This window comes from Trachemys scripta, chromosome 2 (assembly GCF_013100865.1).
Source record: "Trachemys scripta elegans isolate TJP31775 chromosome 2, CAS_Tse_1.0, whole genome shotgun sequence".
NCBI lineage: Eukaryota > Metazoa > Chordata > Testudines > Emydidae > Trachemys > Trachemys scripta.
The window spans coordinates 48,539,440-48,564,624 of NC_048299.1; the positions used below are offsets into that span (position 1 = coordinate 48,539,440).

The 25,185-nt window shown below is 42.6% G+C and overlaps 1 protein-coding gene across 5 annotated transcripts in view; it reads left to right on the forward strand.

Annotated features, from left to right (window-relative positions):
• The first annotated feature begins 504 nt into the window (after window positions 1–504).
• The window catches only part of NXPH1 (neurexophilin 1), a 171,450-nt gene continuing 146,769 nt past the window's right edge, over window positions 505–25,185 (forward strand). The window contains exons 1-3 of one of the 5 annotated variants that reach the window (XR_004644437.1): window positions 505–785; window positions 1,338–1,779; window positions 2,493–2,654. Coding sequence is in view for 4 of the 5 variants with exons in the window: in XM_034760527.1 (XP_034616418.1) it covers window positions 2,601–2,654 (54 nt within the window). In the remaining variant the exon portion in view is untranslated. Of the gene's footprint in view, window positions 786–1,337; window positions 1,780–1,952; window positions 2,038–2,120; window positions 2,655–25,185 lie in introns of those variants that run through there. The other 4 variants (XM_034760527.1, XM_034760529.1, XM_034760530.1 and 1 more) reach the window with 4 other exon arrangements.

Sequence of the window (25,185 nt, forward strand, 5' to 3'; positions counted from 1 at the left end):
GAAGGTGGCTGGGGAACTAGCTAGTCGAATGAATCTCTTCGTGATTATTCATGTATATTACAGGAGCCTCTAGAGCCTCCAGACCAGAAACCCAAGCCAGGCCTGGGCTATCCTGTGATGGGAACTATTTCTGGAGTGGCAGAATAGTGGGGTGGTTTCTTCCAGGCTGCAAGCTTCATCGTCAATAAGCCGAGAATCCTACATACACGGCGGACAGATGATGCTAGAACAGGGACCTCAGACGTCTTGAGGCGCCCATCCTGTGGGTATCCTGAGGAATGGACATTGTGCCTTACTGGCAGCGTTTATCTCAAAGCACTAATCACAAATCTCCTTTTTATGACCATGTTCCAGACGCAGCCCCCCGAGTTTACACAATATTTTGCAGATCAGAATGGAGCCGTCGGGTTGCGATATTAATCAGCGGGACGTGCTGGGGTGGGGAGCAGCAGGTATCTGGCGGGACAGCTGAAGCCCTGGCTTTCCAGCCGAGCATGCAGAAAGGTTGGCTCTTGTTTCCCTTTAAACAAACGATAAATCAAGAGCTTCGGCACGCGACCTTTGGCAACACACCCGGAGAAGGACGAGGTCTTGTTCGGGTTCTCCAGAGAAAACGATGCCCCTCCCTGCATTTCAGAGGCCCGGGTGACATTTTTAAATAGCCCCCACCCCGTTTTTTGGTTGTTGTTCAAAGACAAAGCCCAGTGGGATGATCGCTGTAAAGAAGAACGCAGACAAGGGCGACCAGACCTCGCTCCTAAGTAATGCCACTTAGCAGCACTACGGTGGGTAGTGAGGAGTCAGGCTTTCCAGCTCAGCTCCGAGGGGCTGCAGAGCGCGGGGTTGCTCTCTGCGCCCCCTAATGAGGAAACCCTCCATTAAACCAAGAGGCTGGCAGGGGGCTCCCCCAGCACCTGTAACCCACCTCTTAGCCTGTCTTAGCCCGTCCATGCCGCCTGTCTGCGGTCACCCCACGCCCCGGCTCGCTGGAATTCATCAGCAGGAAACGATCCACAGAAAGAATCGTACCATGGGGGGCTCTCTCTCTCTCTCTCTTTCTCTCTGTGTGTGTCGGGGGGAGAAGCCAGCGGCTGAACAATTCTTTATTGGCATGGGATATTAATTGCTACTGAAGGGGAAACAAACAGTCTCCTGGTGCGAATGCAGTGAGAAGGGCTGGCAGGCAGCGGCGTGTCCTGGCGCGAACAAGGAGCTGGGGAGAGCCCTCTGGTGGCAGGGCAGGGCCAGACACAGCGCCTGGGCGGGTTCTGATTCGCCGCCCGCTTTGGAGGGACGGGTGGGCTGTTGCTAAACTCGCTTTTCTCTCCCCCCAACAGGGACTCTCGGACAGTCCGCGGCTCAGACGCTTTATTTTAAAGACGCGATCGGCCCAGGGCTTCGCAGCTAGATTTGATCAGGAGTTAAACAGCCGCGTGCCCCCCGAGCTCCCTCCAACAAGTCCCGTTGAACAGAGATAAACAGCCCGCAAGGCTTCGCAGCGCGGCGGCCGCGGCGCCTGGCCGCCAGACTGGAGCTGGCGGTCCGGGCAGCCTCTCGCTTCTCCCACTTGTAAGTTTCCTGCGACGTGGATCTAGTCGGGTCCCAGCCAGCGGCGTCTCCCTTCCCGCACGCTGGATTCACGGCGGCACCTGCTTCCACGGGACACCTACGCGCGTGACATGGAGAGGCGACGCGAAAGGGACCCCTGGTTCCTAGGAGGCTGCCAGCCACTGTAGGTTTACATGGAGCATCCCTGGCTGCGTTCGGACCCTACAGGCAGTACGTATAGAGAGAGCAGAGCGGGGGCTCCGGCTTGCCCCAGGATGCGGTCCTCCGGGGGCTAGGTGGGGAGGGGGACATCCGCTTAGCCACATGTCTTCGGGCGGCCTGCGGCACGCACGGCTCGGGGCAAAGCCAGGCACGAGTGAGCAGGGGCAGAGTCAAGGCAGCTGTTTTCTTTAAAGTGGGCGGGCGGGCGCGGTTTGGCTTGAACAGAGCCGGTCGGATTTCCGGGAGGCGAATCGGTTTGCCCTGATTGTAAGCGTCGAGGTGCCTCCTAGGTCCCTAATCCCGGGAGCTCCTGCCCCCCCTTTCCCTCCCTTCTCCAGCCTGCTGCTGCGTGGCAGTGGCGGTGGCAGTGAACTAGCAGCCGGCTGGAGCCCGGATCCTCCTGATATAAAACAGCCAGGCAGGTCTGGCAGCCAGTGGCACCAAAGGCTCCTGCCCAGCACACGCAAGGGTGCGCTCCAGCCACCTCCCTCGCCAAAGGACTCAGCTCCCAGGAGCGCCAGCCCCAGCAGCGCGCCAGCCAGCCCCGGACCATGCGATCACTTGGCTCTGACGCTGGATTAACTCGATTTTAATCGTTATTTGTCCCCCACCCCTCCGCCTCTCCTCCTTCTCCCCCCGCCCCCTCTTCCTCTCTTCCCCCCTTGTCTCGAAGTCTAACCTTGTCTTGTGGTCATGGGGTCTATAATTTCATTTTTGTCTAGGCTGGTGAGAGCTCTGCTTGTTCTGTAAAGTGGATGTCAGGTGGATCTATGGTCTTGAAGGAACAAAGAGCAAACGAAGGGAAAGCCGTGGAAGTTTGAGCCGGGAGGATGCAGGCTGTGTATTGGTACGCCGTGCTTCTGCTGCAGCCTACTCTCTACCTGGTAAGTTTCAGATGTCCTCTTATCTTGGGGGGGAGGGGGGCAGAGAAGGCAATCGGGCATCACAGAAACAAACAAACACAAAACTCATCACCCCACTGGGATCTCAAGCGAGATCTCTCGGTTCCAACAACTTTATCAGGTTCCGGAGCTATTTCTGCTTTAATTTCCCTGCGCCCCCACGCCCCTCTCTCTTTCTCTGTGTGTGTGACGGTAAAGCCTGGAGGGTGGACAGCCCCTCTCACAGACCGACTGTGCTGGGGCGGCAGCTGCACCTTCCGGCGATTTTCTGCTAGCAGGGGGCTTGTGACACGAACCAGGAGGGGGAACATCTGCGTCGCCTCGCTTTGAAAAGCTTTCCCCCGTGGTTTGGAGAGGGGGGGGACCTAGGGGTCTGTAACTTTCTCTCCAGATTGAAGTGTAGCTTCTAGAGTTGCCGATTTGTTCAGAGGACAAGTGTATGATATGCAGGACACTCGGGAAGTGTATAAAGCAGGCGGGGAATCAAAGTGATCGCCCTGTAACACTCCCCAAATAGGTAAGGGCTCTGAAAAACATCTTTTCCCCACGTCCAGAAAGGTAATAAAAGATCAGACTTTGTATTCGGAATGTCCATTTTCCGGGGCACATTTCCCCATGCCCCTCTCTCTGAAGGGTGTGCGGTGTGGTACAGAACATGCTGTGCTTTTAAATACCCTCTCACTGTGTCTTCATCGCTTATTCTGTACGGTAGGCAAGTTCTTGTTTACTACTTGTTATTGCTGCTAGAAACCCTTCCGGATGGGGATCACTGTCACCGAGCCACAACAGAAGACATTCATTTTGCAATATAATACAGTACCGTCGTGTAAACACTCAGTGACAAGCACAGCTAGTATTTTTTGTAGGATGTGTCATTGACTTCCGTAGCAAATCCCCTTTAAGATTACCAGGGGAACACAAGTAGGCATGAGTGTTATCTCTTTTAACGCATACTTTACTCCCTATATAATCACAAAGAACAAGGACAGATGGCATGTCTTTAGTTCGCATCCCTTTCCTCCTTTGCTGCATAGCGGGCAAACCAAGCTCTATGGATCCGTCCTCAGGTCGGAAAAGCAGTTGAAACTGCTTCTAGGCTCAGGCTGGGTGGAAATAAGGGAGAGCTGCAGACATGTAAGTGCATTTTCATAGCTGCACACTTAATGTTCAGATAGACGCGAAGGGGAAGAGAGGTGTCTTTAACCGGTCACAGGTTCAATGCGAGGGTTCCGGGCTGCTTTTCTGGGCGCTACTTCCTACACTTGCAGCATGTGTCCGCCTGAGGGCGCTGTGCGTCAGTCTCAGCCCAGCCCAGGACACCTTGGGGGTAAGCAGGTGAGCACAGGGGCAACCAACCCGGATGAGAACGCTCACTATTGTGTGGCACCTGCTCGTACACCCTCCCCAAATGAACAGCAGCAAGTAAAGAGGCATAACTTAGAAAAAGTGAAACCACCACAGCTAGTCTCCTTCCCCCTCAGGACAAGGCAGACAGCGGGGTGTAGGAGGCGGCAGGACTGGAAGCTTAGAAACATTAAAGGGATAAGGCAGAATATGATGTAAAACATACACATGACAATTATAGTAGAAGAGAGGGATACTAACGTGGCGCTCGGGTGCCGCTCAGCTAACCGGAGGCAGGACTCGAACACACAAACTTCCCTACACGAGTCACTCCCCTCGTGTCACAGATTGGCGGCACATCTGCAGCAAACGTTGCTACTTTCCGTTAATTTTATAGCATATGAAAAAGCATGTGGCAAATAATCTATCAAACCCAGGCGCGAGATCGATACGTTGTGCTAAATTTTGAATGTGTTTGCTGGCAGTTAAACTGTTTTGCACTCATTACAACAACAGTGCTGGATTTATTCTAACGCGCCGCAGTCTGAACAACAAGCGCATTAATTCTCCTTTAATTGTAAACTGGGAGCATTTGAAAACCATTCAGTGTGCAAATTATGCTGATTCAATTACCGTTTAGTTACAGACTTCATTACCTGAATGCCTTTTTTTTTTCCGCAGGGCTTGGCATTACAGAGGGAAGGAGACAATTTTCCAGTCTCCCTCAAAACAATGCAAAAATATGATACAATAAAATAGAGAATAAAAGACAATTTAGGGGGAGGGGACACTCTTCAGCTAGGTTGTATCTTCTGCCAAAACACTCAGAGAAAAAATAAATCCGAAGGATTTTCCCACTCTAAACAGATACTTATTTCAATCTGAATCTTTATACATGTATTCCAACATCTTTCTATATATTTAACCTGTTTTGTGAATGTCTTTAAAAGTTCGAATTAGGCCCTCATGTAATAACAGTCTGATATTAGCAATGAAGCAGGAAGTTTTGATTAAAAGTTTAATGCAGTGTCAGGAACCAGCAAGGTGCAACGTTGTGCTATGCCTCTACTTTGTGTGTGTATGTGTACGTGTGTATAAGCCTTACACAAACGCATACAACTGCATAGAGCAGTTACAACCAGGATTTAAATGTTCAGCCCCCAGCCATTTAGGATGTGAAAACACATACGTTCAGATTCCCACGTAGTTTGTTTAAAGTGCAGGGCGGACTTTTGGGGAAGGGTCGTATAGGGAAAAGAGTCTCCTTACATCTAAAACAGACAATACCCAGTGACAATGTACTTAGCAAGCTTGGGCTGCACCAAGTTAAACAAATATAGATATTTGCCAGTCTGGACTTCCCCTCAAACCAGTGCTCTCCCTCTCTCTCCCCCCCTCCCGCCTTTTCCAATGAAGTCTTGTAAAGTGCAGTTCTATTTTTATGGAGATATATGCCAATAGTCCACCCGGCCTTGTGTGAAATTTATAGAGGTCACTGATGATACAGATAAATCTTAATGAATAGGAATTTCATGTGGAGACTTTCCTTGCAAAAAAGGTTTCCCAGTATTATATTTATTTATAAATAAGGGCATACTCCAGATTTGAACAGACATTTCTTTCTTTCTCTGTTTTGTACTGTATTTCTGCACAAAGAGGTGAACTGCTTGATGTGGTTAGATTTGATTAGCACAGTAGATGCATTTCCTTTGGCCTAAACGAGTACCTTTTTGGTGAAATTAGGATTTAGTCTTTAAGGGCACACGTTTCCTGTTTCTTCAGTCTGGAGGATATTATATGAGGCACATTGCACTACAGAAAGTATTTCAATGCTACATGATTTTAACTAGCGAACCTTAGTTTTACATTGTTCATTCGAAAGTATCTAGTTGCAATTTTCTGATTAAAGTTTTCTTAACTGATAATGCTGCATCAAAACTGAAAATCGCCTCTGACCTAGCACTAAATATAACTCAAGAAAGAAAACATCAGTCATATATTGTAGTCTTAGCATGTCTTCATTTTGAATGACATATATTAAAAGGACATTTTAGCTTTACAATAATTCCTAAATAAAAAGCTTATTATCATTTAATTCCTGCACCAATTCCTGCACACTTCCAATAGTCAGACACTTTGTACTGGGTTGAAGTGCTGTAGAAGTGGCTAAAAACATGGTTCTTGGCAAAGAGATCCTAACTGGACTTATTTCTCAAGGATGGGCCAAAGAGATGGGTCGTACCATTTCCACACAAATTGCTAAGGCAATCCATTGTAAGAGTGCAAACGACAGGCGTTTGCTGATCACGGCTCAAGTACATCCACGGGAATGTTACATTCCAAACGGAATAACAACTTAATTCCTGTGCAGCAGTTAAAGGAAACACGATTGATTTGATAAATTAAGATGACAAGCATAATTTCACACAATCAACCTTTTAGAAGGTTTGCATGCAAGCAGTTAAACCATTCCTACTGGATAATCTTTTTGTCATTCGGCGGTTGAATGATGTACATTCTTCCTGGAAATCTCAAACAATGAAGGTGAAGTGTCTGTTGGTCGCAGGTTTCTATATACCTATTTTCACAATGCACATCCGGATAGACTATCTGCGTTCGATTGTTTTGTGGTGAACTTCCAGTGTTTTACATTAAACGAACAGGGTGCATTTGTTTCACTCCCTGGCTAAAAGTTACCCATATTCACTGATTTGTTCTCATCTGTCAAGAGTATCTGGTGGAGTGCTAAATACAAGAGCAGCGTTGCGGTGGGAGGTTGCTGGGAAAAGGAAACGTATTGTCGCCTTTCCCAAGCCAAAAATGAAGTTACTCACTAGTGTTTTTTTGTAAATTAAGCTTTACACTATTTTTGGTGGCCTTTGCGTTTTCCATGTATTAAAAGTTACATTGCAAAAGATTTAAATTAACTTAAGCAGGCACCACTTTTCGAAAGAATTTTCTGGTCCAGAGCCGGAAGAAAACATTAGTAAATAGTTTGCTTAATGGGAATTTTTATCAGGATGGCACTTTTAAAAAAGAGAATAGATCCTGGTTTTCACAAGACAAAGGTTCCTAGAAACCATTTATTGTGAGGAAGGATTACGCTTGCAAATGGTTTTCAAAATGTACTACTAGTGTCCTTCGGTACTTGACCGGGGTTTTAAAATCATTCCCCAACATTATTGAAGTTTGGGGGCCTTCCGATAATCCGGGTGTAGCTTTCCTGGTGCAGATCAGCTGTTTAAAATTGTCCTCAGTGTACGTTATTTGCAGAGGGGGAGAAAACATGAAGTTAATGGCTACAGAGTTTGTGTACCTCTGTGATTTCTATACGTGTGGCATTGTTTGCGGTCATTTCTGCCTGTTTAATGAAAGCGATTGTTAATGTGAAAGAAGATGTGGCTGTGAAAACAAGGTGATTTTTAAGATAGGTGCTGATGCCCTACTTTTCCAAACATTTCTCTAAGCTGCGAAGGAAAAAAATAGGCAGCATTGTCCTGCAATAACCACCCTACAATATTTTCAAAAGGGTATTTTGAGCTGAAAGCATCTGGGTATTGCTTTTTCAAATAAGCAATTTTCTGCCTTTGGTTTATTTGATGGGGCGCGGGGGGGAGGGATGGGGGAGGAAGCAGAGGATTGGGAATGCTTTTTAGTGAGTTCACACAATCTTGAACTAGACTCTTTTCGTTTTAAAATGGAGTTTAAATACCGAAAATGCTGTCTTTATATAGAATAGCTCCTCCCTGGAAGACACTGCACACTAATTGCGATGGGAACTGGATTGCTTGTAGTTGGCAGATTTCCTAGTAAGCGAAGAATGGTGAATTCTGTCCAGGGCTTAAGTTCCTAACTCGTGAAGAGGCATGTGCAGCAGGTAGAAGTTTAAGGAGGTTTTCTCTGCACTTAAAAGTTCCTTTTGCATAGTTCTTAGCATAAAGCTAACTCTTTTCAATCGCTGAAGGAAGCAGTTTGGAATAACTTTCGCCTTTTAGGAGAGGCACCTGAATGTAAACCAATATCCCCGCCTCCGTGTGATTAGCCAAGTCAGTAGCTAGAGGTATCCATTTTAAGCTCCTTAATATTTCCCTGTCCCTCTAAACCGCCATTTTAATTAATAAAAAGACAATTTCCCCAGTAAATTCGAAATTGCGGAGAAGCTGGTTAGCAAATCAATTGCTCGGAATAAACAGCGCCTTGAGAAAATGACTCCATGACCCACCCTTCCTTTCCTAGAATTGGCTTCTGCCCTTCCGATTGCATTTTTGTTAAGTTACGATTGTGATTTATCAGATAGTTTAACTCTCAGCTCGCTCTTCTTGTAAGTCAGCATTAAACCACCTCTTGGGTGCTTTGTAAATACGTCTTTCGCATTTTTATGCAGCAGATTGACATGTTGACGACTCTGCTTTAAGGAATGTGACAATAAAGTGGAACCCCCCCCCCCAAGCTTGGCAAGCACTTCATCAAGGATAAAAAGGTTCTGCTGTAAGGATGTCACTCAATTTATTGTGAAAGTCGAATGAATTACGTTTAATGAAAGTGCTCCCCAGATGAATATTACCAGCAATTTCCTGAGTTGGCTCTGTCAGATTGATATGAGGAAATGCCAACCCATATCAAAAAAGATCTCCAATCTCAATTACTATGCAAGCTTTCGAAGAGCTGCTTTTATTGATATGATATATATTGGCGGATTCTCAATGCTATGCAAACTGCTTGCAGTTCAGCAGGACTGCACATTTCCCAGTTTATTGGTTAACCCTGCGGATTGCTGGCTGTTGTTTAAACTTCTATCGAGTGCTCTGCCTTTGGAGGGGGGAAAAAAACAACCCACATTCATGAAAAGGTGGCCAGAGACAACAGCCATGTAATTTACATGGAGTTACAAACAGAATAGATTTTATTCTAGTTTTAGAAAGTCCCTTCTGCACGCGTGGGTGTAATCGAAGGTCAACCAAAAATGACTAGGTTGAGCCACTGCAACACAGCAGTATTGGGTCACACCATTGTTAGTGTGTTTATAGGAGACAATCCATAACATTACAATATTTCTCATTTTCCGCAATAGCAATGTTCCCGCTTTCTGCCCCGGCCCTCTAGGGCCTCTTTGGACAATTTAGAATTTCCTTAAACCCAGGAGGAGACAGAAAATCTCTTATGTCACCTAAGATACATAAGAATGGCCATTGTGAGACGCTTTCCTGTTCTATATAGTTTACCTGCAATGACAAAAATTGCTGCTTAGAAATACAGTTCCTTCCACAGAATCCATCTTGCTGGGTTTCTCTATGGTTCAAAGAGGGATTCAAAATATCTCTTCCCTCTCACCACATCCTTTCAGTTTTCAGCTCGCAGAGACTGATGGGGAGGGGAGGATTACCAGATAAGGGCGACCTACTGATCTATAAACAGTCAAGAACTCCTGACAGCAGGGATCAGGGCCAGTGGAATCTGCATACATGGAAAGAAATTCTTAGCAGGCATTATAGAAGGGGCGGGGGGGGGGGATAACCGCCCTCCCCTTCCCACTTCTGGGAAAAACTTTATTCAATGAAAGATTAACCTACTTTATTTGAAAAATATCCCCCCTCCCTTGCAGATGTTGAATAGAGCCAATTAAGTTATTTACATCAGTACAGAAGTAGGGGCTGAGAGCGCGGACCAGATGTTTTACCTTCAAGCTTAATGGCGTGCACACTTACAAAAGTGACCTGGGCAGGCTGTTTTTAAAACGTTTGCTAGTCGCTGGATTCCAGGAGAGCACCAAGCGCTCCGCCTTAGTTTTGAACGGGGAGCGGTAATTTGGAGCAGAAAGGGTTTTCACAGAGCGCCGCCCCTCTGGTAATAACGGGTGGTATTGTGTAGCAACACCTCTTGCCCAGAGTTCAGCCGGGGACCAAGGCTGGTGGAGGTGGAATCTTGTCGTTCTTGTCAGTACCCTGGACAGACCCAGTCTGAGAATGACCCCTCTCCAAAACACACACACACACACACACACACACACACACACACACACACACACACTCTCTCTCTCTCTCTCTCTCTCTCTCTCTCTCTCTCTCTGCTTCTGGGGCAGGATCCTTATTGTTTTTCAGAACATCTCCAGGACTTCCTCCACTTCTAATGGTAACTTGTTCTCAGACACCCAGCGCTAGAGTTACTGGACGCCTGGTGCTTTTCAGGACCCTGGACAACTCCTGGACACCCTCTTCCCCCCCACCTCTGACGGCCCCCAAACACCCTACCACCAGACACAGTTCGTGGAGCTAGACGCCTCCTGCTCTGCAGCACCCTGGTTAGCTCCCTGCTTCCACCCCACCGCCCCTGGCACTGAACCAGCCGTCACCTCTATCACCAGTCCGCGCTTCCGGGGCTGCAAACTGCTGGCGGATAGTGACAGCTGCTGGATACCGGTGACTTCAAGGGGCAGCGCTCCAGCTCCGTCTGACTCCAGAGCGCAATTCTCTCTTCCTGGCTTCGGAAACAAAGAGACCGAACAGCTGAGATTGATGTCTCATTAACGATCGATGCTACGTTATGCGAAACCACTTGAATAAAACATTTCTCTTTAAAGGCTCCCCGCTACTTAAACGGAGACACCTGCCTTTTAAATCACTGTTAAAAGGACCCGACTCCCAAATTGGGAACGAATTCCTTGTCCGAGTCACTTAAAAAAATCCCACTTAAAATGACTCTTTACATTTTTAATTATTCCAGCTTTCAGAGGGGACAGTGATTATGTCCCCTCTGTAACAAAAGAAAACGGCTTAGCAAGCAAATCAATGTATTTACTATCATTACTGACTGGGTCTTTCTTGACTGATGCCAAGCCAGACTCACTGTTTTCTATGGCTAAACTGCCCAGGGTGAGGACGTGGGGGGAACCTTGAATTTATCATCATTAGACCGGTGGAAAAGTAACTCATCTTGTTAGGAACGCTTTCATTTGCGCCTCAGTCTTGTCTCTTTCCAGCCCATCGCCTCCTCCCCCCCCCCCAGCACTACCTTTGGTCGGAGATATTTAAGTTAAATGTATCCGAAATGGACCCTGGAACATTACTGATATTGAGAAAAAACACACTCTAGAAAATCCACTTTGTGATTAATTAACAAAGACACTTCACGTTCCTGGGGACAGAACCAGACTCACTCTTTTATTTAGTCAAGACTTAATTTTTTTTATGAGCACCACACATTTGCTTGAACTCTGAACCGTTTCGTAGTTAGAGATTGGAGCAGAGCAGCGATAATGCTCGCTAGGAAACTTTCAGGGTTTGCTCACATATGAAATAAGCGATTGTTTGGCGCTCCCACGAGCTGCGTCCTACTTTAAGTAAGAGATAATCATTAGCTATGTCCTCTGATCGCATAAATCCCAACTTACTATCGACAGAGCTGTCCTCTCGGGGTCTGCTAGCTGAAAGGTGGTTGTCAATAAAACACAGAGTTGACAAGAAAGGTGTAACTGGATGACTGATGGGACGTCCCTTCAGTAACGGGCTGTGATGGGAATTGACTGGGTTGGGAAAAGTTTTAGGTTAGTCTTGCATTGATGTTTGCACCAATTAGAAGCACGCAAAAGCATTTGGCGGCAGAGGCGGTCGCGCATTTGCTTAGAAGCGAGCCATTGAATTCCGTATGATTAAACTGGTACACCAGGTCCTGGGGACTGTATTGTCTGATTCGTAGAGATAGTTCTACCTACAAAATGCCACCTTCATCACTGTCTGTGTCTTGCAGACAATCCAGCCGCAGACAAATGTCTCGGGTAAGGGCGTCTGCTCAGTCCATTGCACCCATCCTCCTCAGTCTACTGCATCCATCTACCGTCTCTTCCTCTTCAGACGATAGCTGTTTCCCCTCTCTATCGTATGGTGAGGCAATCTGTCTACCAGCTGCTTGGCTTTCTGTTGATATGCCCTGTCAATTAATACACGTGCCTGTCCAGCTTCGCCAGCGCCTGTTGGTTTGGCGCCTCTCCTCTTAGAACCACTCCATCCTTAGTTGGTTGGTTGACCGTCTGCCTGGAGAGATTATCTGCTTTGTATATTCACAGATTTCTGAAACGAGAGAAACTGTATTGTTTTACTTTGTATTCTGGATGCCTACGAAATGGAAAACTTTAGCACTTTGCTTTCCTCAAACCTCACTTTCTCATCCATGCTCAGTTGGTGCACAGATGTTCAAAGAATAAAAGCTTGGGGTCTTTTTTTTTTGAGGGAAGGGTGTTCTGATTTTCTGTTCAGCTTTTAAAATCCACATAATGCAAATATGCCTGCACACTATTTATTTGCATAGTTTTTAAACCTTTGCAGCTCCCTGGAAATGATCCCCTTGATTCTTCCTTTTAGCAGCAGAGCTGACTGCCAACATAATGCCAGGAGTGCAACGATCTAGTAACATCATTCATTGGAACCACAATGTCTTTTAGAGCATCTGTAATTACAATCTATGAGCTCTACATAAAACATATTAAGTGGAGTGTCTTTTGAAAGCTATATTTATGTAGCTTGCTAACAAAGAAAATTAAGGAAGCACTTATTATGTATGTTGTACAGTTTTCCTGATTTAAAAAAAAAAGTACCGATTATTTAACTTTCTAGTTATAAAGTCTGAGGATTATTGACATGACTCAAAACCCACTGAAGTCAGTGGGAGCTTTTCCATTGACTCCAAAGGCCTTTGGATCATGCCTTATGTGCAAAGTGATACCCATAGATACCTGTGCTAGATGCAATTTCAAGAAAGTTAAAAAACATTTATTGACTTCTAACTTTCAGGAACAATCTCCCTATTGTTAACCACTGACTGTGAGTTGGAATGTGTAGTTGGCACAATGTTTTTAGCATCCGTCCTGGAGCTGCATGCAAATCAGTGGAAATTATTAAAAATAAAGTAAAAATATATACTTAGAGTGGCGCTGAAAAGGCGGCTTGTATAGGACAAAACTGGGCCAGATCCTTCAGTATTATATGAGGTAAAATTCCTATTTAAGTCAATGAAAAATTTGCCTGAGCCAGGGCTGCAGAATTGGTCTTTTATTGATCATGTAGAGCTTTTTATCATTGCAAGTTTTTTGTTGTGTTTAGACTGCAGTCTAAATGGAATGCATAATATACTAAACATCTATGTAGTTCTTAAAAAAAGTTTTTAAGTAAAAGTTCTTTTATGACAAAGTCTGACAATGCTAACATATTTATCTTTATATTCATTTTTTGTAAGTCATTCATGATTGAACTTTAGCAAAACAATTCTTCAGCTAGGTTATCTTGTCAAGAAATGCCATAGGCCCTCAGGTATATAAAAATGCTTGTATGAAGTTAATGGACTGCTTTATATATATTTACAATCTCATCAATAGTCTTTGAGGGCTTTGCAAAAGATTCCATGTATTTAAAATGGGAATAATTTGCAGGATTGCTGCACAGTCAATAGCAATATACTATAAAATGTTGAGATGTTTGAATCAGAGTGTTAGTTTGATAATTTATCACTAATTTAGAGTCATCCTTGGTGTCACTAATAGCTGCTACAGAACACTTTCTCATACGGCAAAGTTCTCTTTTAACATTTTTTTGGGGAACGACTGACACATTCAAGAAGGTTTTATATGAAATATTACTAGGTATAGCATAACAATATTATATTTTTATGAAGGATACAACTGCTGATTTAAATGATCTTCAAAGATCACTGGAACTAAGGTATAGAACAAATAGAGAGATAGGACATAAAAAGATGTGCATAGTAAATAGCACAATAAACTCCTAGTCATTTAAAAACCATGGGCCTAGTTCTACCACATTCACTCTTACTAGATATTACTTTACAATGGGATTCTGGGACATTTACTCATGTTGAGTGGCATTTTACACCAGAAGAAGTCCTGTTCACTTCAGTGGGACTATTCATGGTGTATGGTACCAGTCATTGTAAGGGTGTCAAAGTCTGTCTCTGTGTGAGTAACTCCATTTATTTCATTGGCACTACTCAGCTATGTATAGATTGTAAATCACTTTTTTGCACTGGTAAGTAGTTACTCAGATGGGGAGTCTCATTGACTTCAGTGTAAGGGGTTCACAATCTGGCCCTTAGTAAAGCAGTAGTCAGTGTTAGTAAATGTAGCAGAATCAAACTCTATACATTTATATGGGGTCAGGTTCTGATACCTTACTTATATTGATTAGCAGCTTACTCTGATAATAGTTTAATTGACTAATAGGATCACTCCATCATGTAAGATACTATTCAACATGAATAAGGATAACAGAACATGGACAAAATAGTGTGTCTTTAATAAAATATAACATTGGGGAACTATAGTGCAGCAGATGTCCTGGAGAAGTTGGTGGGTGGGTTCAATGCAGTTTTATTGTAGCCATGTTGGTCCCAGGTTATTAGCGAGATGAAGTGGGTGAGGTAATATCTTTTATTGGACCAATGTCCGTTGGTGAGAGACACAAGATGTTGAGTTTACACAGAGCTCTTCTTCAGATGGTTTCAAGGCTAACAGTGGATTATAATGATATCTTTTAGTCTTTCAGTTTGTCATAATCAGAGTTTATAAAGAGAATGTGTAAATATGTGAGTAGGTTAAAGGAAGGTCTGAATGCTACTTATCTTCATCCCCACAATTTATAGATAAGTATGACATTGTAAAATTATAGCATTGCATTCCTTTGCAGATATTACATGTTGGATAGAGGAGGGGTTTGACATCATGCAGTCATAGGACTATGAAGACTATGAATATATGTTAACTGCAGGAGCCAACATCAACTATAGATAACAGGTTTTTGAGGATACAGGCCTTGATTCAGTAAAACACTTAAGAATGTGCTTGAACTGAAACACATATTTAAAGTTAAGTATCTGCCTTTTTGGAGAAAGATGGGATTATTCACATGTTAAGGATTAAACATATTCTTAAATGCTTTGCTGAATCCGGGCCATATCGAATTAATGCTATCTGTGTTTTGCACTTTTACGGGTAAGGTAAAATATATTCTTCTCCCGACCCAAACAAAATTCCACCACATTTGCTATATATCTAATAAGGTTACAATGTTGTAGAACAATATCCTTACCACAGATCTTGCTGAATTTATTGCCAAATTATGAGACCTGGCATCTGTTAAAATAATGTATTATGCATTGCATACAACTTCTTATCCCAAATATATTCCATTCACAAGTAATATATAGTAATTAGCTTCTATTTTTCTAAAACACTTTTTCCGACTCATGAGCTGGGAACTGATCTGGCTGCCGATTCAACATATTAAGAAATTTGCTGCAAAATATCTTCATCTTCTTTGAAATTAAATCAAAAACTGACTTTTCAAACAGCTCATTCTGTTGCCTTTTCATGTAATATAGCAATGCAACATCAGGGGCACCATCATTTACTTGTTTCACAAAATTACAAAAAGATACAAACTGCGGCATATCTGAGGAAATCCTGCATGGTCAGTATACAGTAGTTTTTCTCTGTTTTAGATTTGAAGTTTAATTACTATTGATGTGGAGATTTTGCAGAGCAGTGCAGATTTTTTGCTTCTTTCACAAGAAATATGTGTTTGAATGATGAGCATGGAAGACTAGATTTTTAACCTTGCTTATTCTAGCACAGGAAACTTGTATATTGATTTAGGGCCTGAGTCTGTTCTGTTGAAGTCCGTGAAGAAGTCTTGTCTTCTATGGAAGAAGAATTGTGTCCTTAGCTTGAGAAGTATTTTACTTTTCAATGAACATTTTGGAACAATATTTCATTGCCATTTTAGAGTCACATGCAGCTGAATGCAAAACAAGTCCCAAGGCTATTCTTGGTCAGAGTTGGAAGGAAAAGAAAAGGAAAGAACCTTTTGGCCTCTCTAACAAATGTAATAAAACAAACGAAAAAGCTTAGAAATGTTACTAATGGTAAGCAGTGTTCAGTATGAAATCAATCCCACAAGGTGTTGAGCAACCTCAGCTCACAGTGAAGTCAATGAGAGCTGAGAGTGCTCTAGTCTAGTCTAGTCTATACTGCACACATCAGTGTGGTAGTGAGGCTAGCAGAATCAGGTCCCAGCTTTGTTCTACCACACGACTCCTCGTTTAGAGCCCAGTGCTTTTTATCCTTCCACTGGCAAAGCTGCCATTGGCTTCAATGGAATTTTATCCTGAGTGAGGGCTTTAGGATCAGTCTCTAACTTTTCATCTTTTCACTCTGAGCTTAACTTATACAATTATAATATTATGAGTGAACCACACCTAACTATACATAATGAATCGATGCTGCTGACAGCTGGTGGAGAGTTTGATTTAGCTCAATAGCCTACAAAAAGCTTGACAATGGTTAGGCTGCCAGTGTGCACAGACAACTCCATATGATGTTGATCAATATTGCCTCATTGTTTCCTTGCACTCCCCCATCTGTCTATATCCATCTGTTGTCTCTTGTGTTATACTTAGATTGTAAGTATTGTAAGCATCTTTTTGTTCTATGTTTGGTGGGCTCCTGGTCCATGAACACGGCCCTAGGAGCTACAGTAACACAAATATAATAATAATAAAATAATAAAAGAAGTAGCTACTACTTTGTTAGCTAGTGGACTCAGGTTCACATATTAATCTAAGATGAGGCCTGATGTCCACTGGCACAGCTTACACTCATACAATTTGCACCTTCATTTTTATGCCCTCAGAGTAGATTGATCACTTGAGCTCCCTAACCTCCCGACTTGCAAAGTGCATTCAGGTAATTAGAAGCATAAGTGCACCAGCAAACAGGGACGTTACCCAGCTGAAAACATACTTCATAATATATAGATCTTGGGCTCAATTGTGCCCATTAGGCACGGCTGTGCTTTGGGAGTGACCTGATGTCATTGCACTCCAGGCTAAGCATCAGAGGTATTCTGCTTCATACTCCCCAGCATGCAGGGGGAGCACGCTTTCTCCTACCCTCCTTTATGGGATGCAGCATAGTCCCTTTCAGAGTCACACACTGACTGAGATGGGGCCATGAGTCTCCTTATGAGTTCCCCACCACCTCTGAGATGTTGTGCACCACCCAGTGGAGTAAAGAAACAGAAACTCTTACATTCTGGGGAACATAGGGACTGCAATTGCAGTCCCTATGTTCCCCAGAATGTAGGAGTTGCTTTATGTGAGCCATACAAAGGTTGTGGAAGAGTCCTTGAACCCATCCCCCTCAAAGCACATCCAAGCATGGGCCAAGCTAATGGAGCTAAATTTGTAATGTATGATGGTAAAATAAACTCATTAACTGGTATATTTTGTAACCACTTTTTTATCAGTACTAGTGTCTACCTATAGGCTGTGTCTACACTAGCCTTTTTCTCAACATTTCCCACCATTGCACTATAGGCAGGTCCAACCGTGGGAACCATGATGAGAGTACAGGTGTAGACCAAATGCAGCTGTTTTAACTCACAATGTTGCCTAGCCCTGCTCAGAGGCTGGTAGGGAATGGTGAGACATTCTGAAGGAAAATACTAAAGTACAGAAAAGGTCATAGGGCTCTTTACATCCCATATTCATCTCAGTAGGTACTGACATATGAGGGCTCCATAGACTTCCAAGGATATGCAGCCGCAGAGACTGACACCCAGGTTGATACTTTTTTCACAGAAATAAGGCATCTGCCCAAATCTGAGCCATGCCCAGGGCCAAAGTCACTGACTCTGGCCTCCTTCGTTGCCACATATGATGACCAGATTCACAGAAATGATTTTAACGTTATTCAGTGTTCTAATGCTGTGAGCATGTGTGTGCACACGATCTGTTCTTTCATAGAAAACTGATATTATTCAGCAGGCAATGGATGTGCGGGGGAGTTGTTAATCCAAAATTGACATTGTGCTTGATGATCTCTAACCAGAGCTAAGAAAACAGCATAGGCCCAAAGATTTCACCCTGCAACCAGATGGTGGTCAGGGTCAGAGGAGGAAGGAACCTTCCATGCTGGGAGTGGATCTCATCACACAAATCATCCAATCAGGGAACGGGATCAATACCATGTGATACAGCTGCCCAATCGCCCTATGAATAAAGAAAAACTACTTGTGATTAGGTGCAGCAAAGAGCTCCAGAAGCTGGAATATGCATGCTTGAAGTGTTCCTTGGACACCTATGAATAAATCAGCAGAAATCAAATACATACTGAGGGGATAATACATGGACAGAAAAATGGGCTAAATTAATCAAACACATTGTTTGCTATTAATAATCTGCCCAGCTATAGTAAGATTTCAATTCCAGGCCCTGCAGGGTGGAAACCCTACCCAATTGAAAGTATATCTATTTTTATAAGGCTCCTGGATCCAGACATCTTTTGTGTTTATATATAGAAAACACAAGATGTCTGAGCCTGGCTCCTTGTCCAAGCTTCTTTGTTCATCCAATTCTTCCTCTGAACCTGACTCCTCATCACATCTATCTCCCCTTCCACTCCACTCCTTTTCCCACTCTGCTGCCCCTTCTTTCCCAGTCTCCTTGCCCAGCCAGTCCCAGTATCCCTTCTGGCTCCACATTGTATCTCAGTTTCCATCTCTACCTTGGTCCCTGGTTTCCAATTGTAGTCTCCTTGCCCAACCAATCCCTGTCCCTCCTCTCAACTCCAAGTCAAAGTTTCTCTCTCTCCAATGATGCCAGCCTCCAGTTCCAGTTTCCCCTCCCAGCTTCCATCTCCAGTCTCCTGGCCCATCCAGTCCCTCTCTCTTCATTCATGCCAGCCTCCAAATACCAGTATCACTTTCCCATGCTACTTGTCTTATCTACTCTCCTGCCTTCTCAACCTCTCAGGTCTGGCTTTTATCTCCTCTGCATTTAAATCAGGTAGCTTCCTCCTCCACACTGTCTGGTCACCAGGAGCGGGGTCCACTGAGAGTACAGGAGAGACAGGGTCTCTGCTCTCACTTCTGCATCCCTGGGCTGGAGGGAGCAAACTCAGTCTCTGCGTGGGGATGGCAATGCGTAGAGCTATGAGGGCCTGGAGCATGCTCAGTGTGCACAGAATTTTTGGAGATGTCATCTGCCAAAGTCTAAGAAGTCTCTACTGAGCATGTGCAAACTGAGATTTTTGAAAGGTTTTTAATTTGCCCAATGTTGGGCAGATTTTCACAGGAAAAGCCAAAGCACATTCTTGGCACAAAGGCCAGGCCCCTGCCAAATTTCAAGTCCTTGCTCCAGGTGCACTAGGCTTTTCTAAGAAAAGGTCATCAGTATTTTTTTTAACATTGCCAAACAATGTGTTTTGTGCTAGCCTTGTTCTCTGAACTATTTTGGCTGAATTTTTCCACAAACATTCAGCCTGAGGTAGATACTCAGCATGGACAATTTCAGCACAAATGGTTAAAGTTTGGCAAAGTTATATGCAACTAAAAACAAGGTCTTAAGATGAGAAGAGTCAGGCAACTTTAATAATACGCTGGGCTACCAGACGCACCCATAGACATGCACGTCCTCCTGAGCATTCATTTGGGGGCAGTCTATAAAATGGCAGTGTTTTATAAACATCTCCTGTCCTTATTAACAGTGTATCATGGAAAACATACAGGTGCTAAGCAGACATGCCAAACCTGCGGAAAAAAACACAGAAACTGGGCTTGTTTTTGGCTTAATTGGTGTGTGAGTTGCTTGTTGGCTAGGTTTTGGCTTGTAGCTTGTTGCTTATTGTAGCTTGTTGCTTCTTTTTTTTGATCGGCTCCTGGCAAGCAGGAGCAAGGGGGGGCAAGCAGGGGCAAGGGGAAAGCAGGGGCAAGGTGGGGAGAGAGTCAGGGGTGCACAGCGGGCCCACCACAGTCCCAGACTGCATGCTGGGGGGATCTAGTCATAGAGAGTGTTGGGGTTCTTAGGGATTGGCTTGTTTTGGCCTTGTTTTGAAATGGGATTAGCTTGATTTTGGGCTTATTTACCATGTGAAAGTTGGCAACTCTGGTGCTAAGTAAAATGTGAGAAAAATGTGCACTCTACCTTTTTAATGTTTGCGTCAATGTAATTATTAATGATATGATGATAATAGTGCCCACTATGTGCTAGGGACTTTCGAGAAGAATGTTCTTTGCTTGGAGGAGTTCACAGTCAAAGGACAGAGAAAGCGGACAGTGATTATGGGTGGGAAACAATAAAAAGAATAGTTCAGAAAACAGTGCCATTTGCTATAGGCAGCATGGAAGAAGTAGGATTTTAAGAAGGTCTTAAAAGTGGACAGAGTATCAATGTTATTGATCAACTATTTTCTAAATGTACATGACATGAGCTTTGGAACACAGGCATTATGGCATTGTTGAGCCAGGTAAATATTACATAGTCTTTTATTTATCTCTCGCTCACATTTATAAGACCAGGTCTTTTTAAACAGCCCACATGATTTAGCCTGTTACAGTAGCCGCAAATATAATTAGTGATCAGTTTGTACATAGGAAGTTAAAGAACATAAGAAACAAAGTCTATCCTCATGGTTTCTTGTCTGACTATCATATACTCTGAGGATTTTTCTTCATCTGGAGAATGAAAATTGATCACTAGTAACACCAGACAAGGGAGAAATAAACTGGCAGCATGATGGAGAAAGTCTTGCTTCATTTCAGTCTTGTACTACATTTGACCTTGGGAGAGCTTAGTTATGCCTGGGGGCAAAAAATAAAAAATAAATGTTCAATTTTGTTGCAGTATCATCTTTCACCTTTATGTGGATTTAAAAATGTAAATAAAATTGCCTTCTGTAAATGGTATACATGAAGGTCATATTCATATTCTCCACCAGGATTCAAAACCCCATTTGACCCATCAGTGGTTCAATAGATAATAATGCATTCTATTAGTTTCTAGTAATCTACTTTTTAAGCATTTTATGGGCCAATATTTTTATGCTTAGTTCCCAGTTCTGAAAATAAGAAATAAACGTTTAAGCACTTCACTGTAGATTTATTTATAGAATGAGTATAGAATGAGTATCAAACATTGAACTTTTAAAAATGCCAGGCCTTCCTGGATTACATTCTTAGCTGCAAAAATGGCTATACTGAATATTAGCAGAGACAGGAGAAACCACTCAAAAGGATTTTAAGGACTCTCTCCTACTTTTCTTTTAAACTTCACTGTACTTATCACGCTTATTTGTCTCATGGATCTTCTCTGCAGCAGGTTGGGCATATTTAGTATTACTATAAAATTCAATACAAGCAAAAGCCAGTGTATTCATTTCTACAGAGAGCGTAGGTGGATAATAGCAATACAAATTTGAAGATACTCACACCTTCTAAGAAATGGAATAACTGTTGGAGAGATTTGAATAGTATTGGACTATATTAGCTGCTCTGTGGCATTGTAATTTTGATAGAAACTACCTTATGTTAACTCCTCACTAAAAATCTGTGGGTCCATAACAAGATTTTACGTTGCAACATTGCTATAAGACACTATAGACCAAATCCTTAGGTGCCTTACATATCTGCAGAGGTTTTAAAATCTGTGGCTCTTCTGTACTGGGAACAGAAAGACTGTTGACCCTACATCTCCTGCATAAAATAGAGGAGACTTCTATAGAGGGTCATCTCAGAATATAAGAATGGAGAATATAAATGTTGATATGTGAGGTTTGCCACAGTGAGGGTATGGAGATGTGTAGATCTAGGTGGCCACAAACTCACATGTGGGAAATCAGTGAGCAATGTTTCTTACATCATTCCATATATAGCAGTATTTAGTCTGTGTGGGTGCTCCAGGTTGGAGTGAAGATTCCATCCTCCTCAACTGCCTCATAGTTCCCATTGGCAAAGACTTTTTCTTGGTCTTTGCTTGTGGGCTTAGGGTTGGATCCAGTGGGTATAAGAGGGACATGGGGGAACTTATATTTATGGAAAGTGGAATTTGTTTGTAACATTCACAGTAAATATATTCTTGTAAAAGAGGATGGGAAAGGAGCCATATGACATGATGCTAAAGGAAAACCTGTCTGTGTTTTTTAACCTAGACAGAGTATTTTAGAGTGATTTTTTTGTTGAGAACTGATGTGTTTAAAATTAGACTCCTGTAATTCTGTCAAGGTCAGTGAGATCTAAGGATATGTGTTGAATAAGAGTAGGTGATAAGACACCATTTTGGTTTTTGTAGGATTGCTGTATGGTTTGGAGAATTACCTATGTATAACTTGTTTCAATTTTTTTCTTCTTCTGCTTCTTTTGTGACATGTTCATTCTACTTTTGCATAGTGTTTGAGATATATACAAGCAAAAGACATATATTTTAAATATATATTACAAAAAATATGTGAATAAGGCTAGCAAAGCACACTAGCTGATGATATTACTATTTCTGTGCATAGACAGTCTGATCCAAACTGATCAATGAAGTCTTTCTATTGGCTTCAAAAAAGCTTGGAGCAGGCCCAAAGTGTCCATTCAAAGACTTCAAAGCTCTCTACAAAGGTGGATAAATATTATTATTCCATCTTACACAGGCACAAAGATGTGAAGTTGTAAGTTTTCTAAAGGGTCCCTTAATTCTGGGTGCCCAGCTCCAAATCGCTATATCACTTGCCTAAGTGACTTGCTATCAGTCATTTGTGAGCCTATGGTAGAGCTAGAATTAGAAGCCAGTGCTCCTGACTCCCAGTCTTGTGCTCTAACTCTTTTCCACAACCAATAAAGACAAACAGCAATATAAAGACAGACTTTATATCAAAGCTCTGATGTCTCACTGAGGCAATTGTCCTATCTGCCATAAACAGGGACATTCATATACAAATAGCAACATTCCACCTAATGAGAAAAAGTAACACTACGATAGTTCTACACATGTAATCTTTAACTGAAGCTGCAGAGCCCATCAGAGAATAGAGCAGTAGGGGACAGAAATACCAGGAAAAAGTATATAGATTTTTCACTAATGATTTTTAAAAATTGACTTTACTTTCTGCTCATTATTTCATTTCTGATCAATTTTTTCTGTAATATTATGTATATTTGCAACTAACTCCTTTAAAATCAAACTTGTTTATTTCACATTATGCTTTGAGCCAAGAGCAAAGTGGGGTGACAATGAATGTAGTTGAAAAGAAAGCCAATCCAAACCAAACTCCCAAACGATCCCTTAGAAAAATATTCAGCATTCATCACTGTTAATAAAGACTTCACAGAACAATGGTAAACATCATTCTTCTTGGGTGCAGCCAGCTCATAAACTTTAGACAGCCCTAAAACTCTGCTTTATTGGCCCTTGCTTGCACAGCAGCACCAGACTTCTCCAGAAATCTTTAGACTTTACTCAACCCCTCCAGCCCTTCTTTTGCAGATAATGGCTTATGTATCAAAGTATGATAATTACAAGAGTCCATTGTGCTAATATAAACAAAACCAGACTGGGATTTCCTGTTAAATAATAAATTGTTCACTGGTTTCAGAGAGGATTCCCTCAGTATTATTTTCACTGAGATGGAAACCACCCGCTAACACTTAACCAGTCCAGCAAAAGCATTTAAACACATGTTTAAGTATGCAACTGGTTCTGTTCACTTCAATGAAGCTATTCTCAAACTTAAAGTTAAGCACCTGCTCAAGTGCTTTCCTGGCCTGGGGCCTAAGTGCTGCAGTGGATGCTGCAAGATTTTCAGGTAAATATAGGGCTAGATTTTTATATATCCTTAAAATGGACTCTACTAATGTTCCACTATTAAATGGAATTCCTAATTCCTGTGCAAATCTTCTCTCCTGAAATTTACCTTCTATCAAGTCCCTTAGGATGATGTGGTGCCATCTTTTGTATTATACCATGAGGAAAAAACAGGGAAGTGTCCACATTCACAGTCAGAATACATTGACTGGATAGCGGTGTACTTAGATGGGGATTTAACTAGAAAATAGGGCCAACCAAAGGTAACTGTTAATTATTTTACATTTTTGTATTATATCTTGGTGATGCAACCCGCTGTATTCACATGTGACAGGTTTGGAATGTCAGTAATTTTGTATTACATAGTAGAGAAATTCACCCCTTTGCAAAGTCCTAGCACCAGGCTTATGCCCTACTCCAAACAGGGCTTAAGTAGGATGTAAGTAGTGAATAAGTTTAATGTTGGCCCTCTATACATTGCTGGATTTCACCCATAGTTATTTTCACTGTGGATATTGAAAGACAAATTGAGCCCTGAGGTAAGTGGATGAAACTCCATTGGTTTCTGTAGGGCAACTCCACCTGGCTTTGATGTTAAGTCTATTGTAAAATATTAATAGCATAAGAAAAGGAGAAAATGGTGACGTGTATAGTTGCTGCAAACTAATGTAGACAATGGATGTTGCATTGCCCAGTTGGCCAGATGTATTTCTGTTTAGATGTGGGCTTTAGATCAGGCCCATGAAGCCAAACCTTTTACAGAGACTTTGCTCTCTAGCTCAGGACTTGGCCTTTGGTTCATGGAACTCCCATGAAGTTTTGCATATATATTATAAATGAAAAAAAAAAAACACCCAACAAAAAGTCTACCTTCCCCAACAACCCCCCCCCACATTTGTTTCTTACACAATCACTTCTTTGACAGTAACCACCCTTTGAGCAGATCCTATATTTTAAAAGTTCATTACCCTTAACGATTGAAAGGGCCCAATCCTACTCTTCTTGAAGGCAATGGGAGCTTTGCCTTTGACTTCACTGAGAGCAGGTTTGGGTGACTAAGCATGTTAGAAAAATGGATGAAAATTTTGTATCTATCTGATCTATTTTTCTCTCTGCAATTTAAAAAGTAAATGGACATGAAGATCAGGACTACTAAAGAGTTAACACACCGGCCTAGGGTAAAGCTTTATCTGCCTACCAGGCTGTCATGGCTCACAATAAAGAGAAGTTTCTCTTCTTATGCAAACAGTTTTTAACAATTTTAGAAGCCTTTGTAGGCCACTCTATGCAGGAAAGCTTGTATTGCCAAGTGAGAATCTTAATTTCAGTCATATGCAAGGCCTACAATGCTAACATTCATAAGCAGTTTATGAATAGGAATCAGCAGGAAATTACCTACTTCTTAGCAACAGCCACTGTTTGTTCTGTCTGCCAAAAGGTTGGGGGAGAGTATTTAGTATCTTTAGTGTAGAAATTGCAAGTTATTTCCTATTGAAGTGCATTTGCTATGTTACAGCACTAAAATATCATGTCCTTTGCACATAGA